Source organism: Montipora capricornis, chromosome 4 (assembly GCF_036669925.1).
Source record: "Montipora capricornis isolate CH-2021 chromosome 4, ASM3666992v2, whole genome shotgun sequence".
NCBI lineage: Eukaryota > Metazoa > Cnidaria > Anthozoa > Scleractinia > Acroporidae > Montipora > Montipora capricornis.
In genome coordinates this window covers 43,394,057-43,399,056 of record NC_090886.1, presented here as the reverse complement: position 1 = coordinate 43,399,056, position 5,000 = coordinate 43,394,057, and the positions used below count along the sequence as shown (strand labels likewise).

At 41.9% G+C, this 5,000-nt stretch overlaps 3 protein-coding genes and 1 pseudogene across 3 annotated transcripts in view; 3 read left to right on the top strand and 1 right to left on the bottom strand.

Annotated features, from left to right (window-relative positions):
* The window catches only part of LOC138044958 (uncharacterized), a 7,961-nt pseudogene extending 3,334 nt beyond the window's left edge, over positions 1-4,627 (top strand).
* Positions 1-5,000, top strand: part of LOC138044955 (NLR family CARD domain-containing protein 3-like) — a 383,130-nt gene that overhangs the window by 282,030 nt on the left and 96,100 nt on the right. The window lies entirely within an intron of this gene.
* LOC138044957 (NLR family CARD domain-containing protein 3-like) overlaps positions 1-5,000 on the bottom strand; it is a 101,660-nt gene that overhangs the window by 84,182 nt on the left and 12,478 nt on the right. The window lies entirely within an intron of this gene.
* LOC138047052 (uncharacterized) overlaps positions 4,020-5,000 on the top strand; it is a 1,958-nt gene continuing 977 nt past the window's right edge. Inside the window, exons 1-2 of the mRNA XM_068893746.1 lie at positions 4,020-4,678; positions 4,813-5,000. The exon at positions 4,813-5,000 is cut by the window's right edge and continues 3 nt beyond it. Of these exons, the coding sequence (XP_068749847.1) occupies positions 4,634-4,678; positions 4,813-5,000 (233 nt within the window). The 5' untranslated portion in view covers positions 4,020-4,633. The remainder of the gene's footprint in view (positions 4,679-4,812) is intronic.

The window sequence follows — 5,000 nt, the reverse complement described above, 5'->3', positions numbered from 1 at the left end:
GGGTTGGGTGAGAACCTTCAGCGGAGACACCATTCCTTACCAGGCAGTTGTCTCCAATATCCTCGCCGCTGGAATGGCTGCAATCTCACTGGCAACATGTGATTTTCTGCTTGAGAAGGCAGATCCAACAAAAGTGTATTATGATATTATCGGAGCCATTTTGAGAGTGTTCGTGCCCTTTGAAAAGCTTCCGCGACACCTGGTATAAGACTCTGCCCATTGACAACGAGACTCACACTGACACCATCATCATGAAGTGGATTTCACTAAAATCTGGATTCCCCTCGACCAATGTCAAACTGTCATTGATAACCTTCAGAAGCTATTCGAGAACCAGAAAGCCTGCAACAACCATGCCACTGAGATTCACGGTGCTAAGGAGACTCCTTTTTGGTTGAGTATGTCGTACAACCAGAAAATGGTGCGAGTTGACCCTTACTGGTGGGCTTACAACAAAGGCAACAAAACGACGTCCTTTTCCTGTTTCTGGGATATTTGGACAAGGCTTTCTTTAAAGCTGGGCCAAAAAGGGAGCTTGATGAAAACGTTCTTTCGTTCTTCGAAAACAAAATTCGGAATGATGTTGTCATCTTGTGACGAGTCGTTTCGTTTTGCGGCAAAAACGAAAAACTTAGTTAAGACATTTATTGCAAAACTCAACAAGTTCACTAACTTCAAGTTCATCTTTATAATCCTGTGGCAAAAGAGGCAAATCAAAAGCGTCTTTAACAATAAAGACAAAAATACTCACAGATCCAAAGTTGTTTACAAAGGTGATTGTTCTTGTGGCGTTGATTACATTAACGAGACTGTGCGAAACTTAGCAGTACGAATTGCGGAGCATTCAAATCCTGTTCACACCTCTGAACGTGCAAAACACCTGCGGGAAAACTCATCACATTCTTTCACTTGGCGCGTTCTCTCCTCAGCATAAACATTCCACAAGCGCAGGATCGTCGAGGGGCTAATCATTCAACAATTCCGCCCCAGTTTGAACAAACAAGTCATTTCCTATGTCTCCAAACTTTTCCCGTAGGGAATTACATAGGATGTATATGTAAGTGCGGCCGGTCATCATTTTTTAACCCAGATGATGGCAAACAGCCGAAAACGTTTGGTTCAAACTCTTTAATTTTTAACCTTTTCATAACCTTTTTAGCCTTGTATATAGAATATATATTTGAATTCTATATGTAGTCCTAACCTTTAGCTTTGGAGATGTTTCTGTTGATAAACGTAATGCTGATCGTTTAAATAAGAGTTCAAATAGGATAAAAGAGTACAAATTGTCAGTTTGCGAGTTTGTATGACAAAGATACAAATTGGGTATGTCAATTTGGGCCAACCAAGGGCCGATTCAAACGTGGCGCTACAATTGTGTCGAACTCAACTGATGGAATGCGTTTTACATCAGCGCGACTTTGGACTTCATAAATCAGCCTAGCGGCCCGCTTTTCTGAGGCAGTCGTGTTTTGTCACGCAAACAAATAAAATGACCGAGGAAGGCTTGGGAAGAGGAAAGAAAGAATTGCTGTAACCGACGCGTTCAGAATTTCGCGTTGCACCAGCAACGGGAAATTCTGATTGGTCCGTTGACAATGCATAGCAGTGAGATTTGTTTGACGAGTTAATTACTTCTTCTCAGATTGAGCTTCGATTTTTAGCACGATATGGTTTTTGCTGTAGATTTCGATCATTTATCCCTTCAAATGGGAAACATTGAACCTAAACAACAGCAGAAACTTGCTGTCGAAGCTCCTTTCAATTACCCACTTTCAATTATTCACTTTTTTTACGAGTACTACTCAGGTGCGCTGTTCCTTGACCTGTTGTATATTCGTACCCCTAAGGTGCAGCTGAGTGAGTTTACAATTAACATTTTTGAGTGCATTACTCAAGTGAGCTGCTCATGGATCTCCTATTTTGTTACACCTGAAGTCATGATCTAGAGCGATGTACCAGAGATCTAATTGGTCAAACGTTACAACATTTAAAATCCCATAAAACAATTTTTACAGTTCATCGCTTTGCAGTCTGACAGTACTAGAGCTCTAAGTAAAATCTATGTAATTGAGGGGACATAGTTTTGACTGCTTAACCCATTGACACCTCAAACGCCCTAGGACACCCACAGTTGACGAGCAAAATCGTTTGGTGTTACACAGAGTAAAATCCTTCAACTCTCACTCCCAGGAGTCAATGGGTTAACCCAATGACACCTCAAACGCCCTAGGACACCCCCAGTTGACGAGTAAAATCGTTTGGTGTTACACAGAAAAAACCTTTTACGTGTACTTCTCAGGTGCGCTGTTCCTTGACCTGTTGTATATTCTTACGCCTAAGGTCCAGATGAGTGAGTTTACAATTAACATCTTTCAGTGCATCACTCAGGTGTGCTCCTCCCTGATCTCCTATCTCGTTAACCCCGAGTGTAGAGTATTAACAGCCACAAAGGCAAATAAAACCGAACGCTTTATTCGTTCATCTGCTCTGCTCGACACCAAGTCAAACTCACTCACTCAACGCCCGCTCACACTGTTCAGTTCCCGTATGTCCTGCATGTACAACCGCTGTACGCTATGCACTCTTGCTCATACAACCGCTGTACACTACATTCTCTCTCTTCCTTCGCACATACACTTACATCAATGAATATTATGCAAATAATACTCTTAGTTTCAACTTAAACAATTCTAGAATGCAAGAATGCAATCAACCAAGTCCTTTCCAAATGGCACTATAAAGATAGCTGAGTTCAATAGAAAGAATGAGTCTTTCGAAAAAAACTAGACTTAAAGGGATACTCTATTCCCCAGTACAAAAATTCACATATCTGTTGCTTAATACCTACTTGAAACATATTAACCATCGAAAGAGTTGGGTTCTTTCTTTCTTTCCCAAAAATGAACAAAGTATCTTGCCAGAGATTTGAAACGAAGCACGATGGCGGAAAACGAAAATGACGTAGAAAGGAGAACCTGGCAAACCTCTTCCGGTAAATTCTCTTAAGATTGCTTCATAAATAGGGGTCATTGCGCTTTCGCAATTCCCCAATTCGAAATTTTCTCTGCGCTTTTTTGTGAAGACATCTATTATGCCGCATCGCTGTATAGCTGGTGGATGTTCTAACACCCGTAAAAACGGAGTGAGTCTCCATCAATGGCCAGAAGACCCCCATTTTGCAAGACTGTGGACGAATGCTGTCAAAAACACACGGTCTGACTTTTATTATCATACGAATTCAAGTAGACTTTGCAGTGCTCATTTCACTGAAGATTGCTTTGAGGCACAAACTGTTATCGCTAAGTCTTAAGGTTTGAAGATGAAGAATTCAATTAAAGCCGATGCCGTTCCAACAATCTTTAAAATTGGTCCTCCTCAAACCAAAAAATCAAGAAGAGACGGTGACAGCGACAACGGCACATTTGATACTTCAGAGGTCAAAAGCAATCCACCTCGAGGGGCATACAGAAAGCGAGAAGCTGCACGGGTAAGCTTAGAAACAATTTTATGGTACAGGCGATATCATTACCGAAAATACTAGTTATACGTACTTACTTGTTTGTTGCTTTTGATATATTTTAAAAGATTATCGATGAAAGTGTGCGAAAGGAAAGTTCCACTTCCGGGAAACAGAAAGACGACGCAGAAGCAACTGAGTAAAAGAGCGAACCCAAAGTAAAGGAGGCCTCTACACAGATCCAGTCCTCAAAGAAAAACGTGTTTGTACAATTTTGGAGCAAACATAGAAGCAAAGGGAAGTTTCGCCTGAGACGAATGGTCAAGAATGAATATCGATTGAAATAATAGTTTTCTTTGTCTTATTCGTACAGGTAGTCAAACCGCCATTGGAAAAAAGACTCAAGGCATTCAGTGTGGTCTACAGAGAGAGTTTTTCACCACTTCCACTCCCTGCGAAAGCGAGGACGAGGAATCAGATCTAGAGGAAGAGATGGAAACCGATGACGATCCATCGTACGTCCCTGACCCAGATGATGAAGAGGAAGAGGATCCCGCTTTTGACGACTTTGACGATCTAAAATACAAGTGAGTTTGACAAAAACACATTTGTGAAATACATACATGATTGCTAAACTAAAAAACTCCTAAACGGTCTTGTTTTTCGTTTTATAGGAAATTTCCTAAGGATGCCCCTGCTCATCAACAAAACCTGTTTTTGGTTGCGGAATCATCACTTCTTTCTTTATTTCAATTTTGCCCTGTCTGCAATTCAGAATGCGATGCAGTAGTTTCAACACGAGCTGGAACGAAGATAACGGTGGAACAAAAATGCTTGTCTTGCACTCATAGCAAATTTTGGGATTCACAACCCTCTGTTGGAGATATCCCTGTTGGGAACATCGTGATGTCCTCCGCAATTCTCTTTGGCGGCGGGAGCCCAACGAAATTCCTAACAATTATGCAGCATATGAGAGTTCCTACCATTGCCTACTCAACATTTATGCACCACCAGAGATCATATCTACATCCCGCAGTGGAAAGAACATGCAGGCAGCGACAAGCTACCCTGCTAAATGAAATAAAATCCGAACCGGGGAGAGAGTTATTAGTCGGCGGAGATGGTCGCTGTGACAGCCCTGGCCATTCAGCTAAGTATGGGTCTTAGTCCCTCATGGATCTCGAGCAGAGCAAAATCGTAGATTCCCAGTTGGTGCAGGTTTGTAAATAATGAACTTTACTGGTGCAGAACAATATAAGCTACTCTCGCCTAGTAGTTCAAATTCACAATTTTATGTCGATCTTAATTGCCATGTGAACTAGGACACATTTTTCTCGTTCTGCACTCAACAGAGTAACGAAGTGAAAAATTCAGCAGCCATGGAAAAGGAGGGACTCGAACGATGTCTCAACTACCTAACGGATGAAGGGCTGTCTGTAAACCCTCTGGTAACGGACAGGCATGTACAGATCCGAAAGTACATGAGAGAGAGATGGCCTGCAGTGAAGCACCGGTTGGATGGCTGGCATGTTGGAAAAGG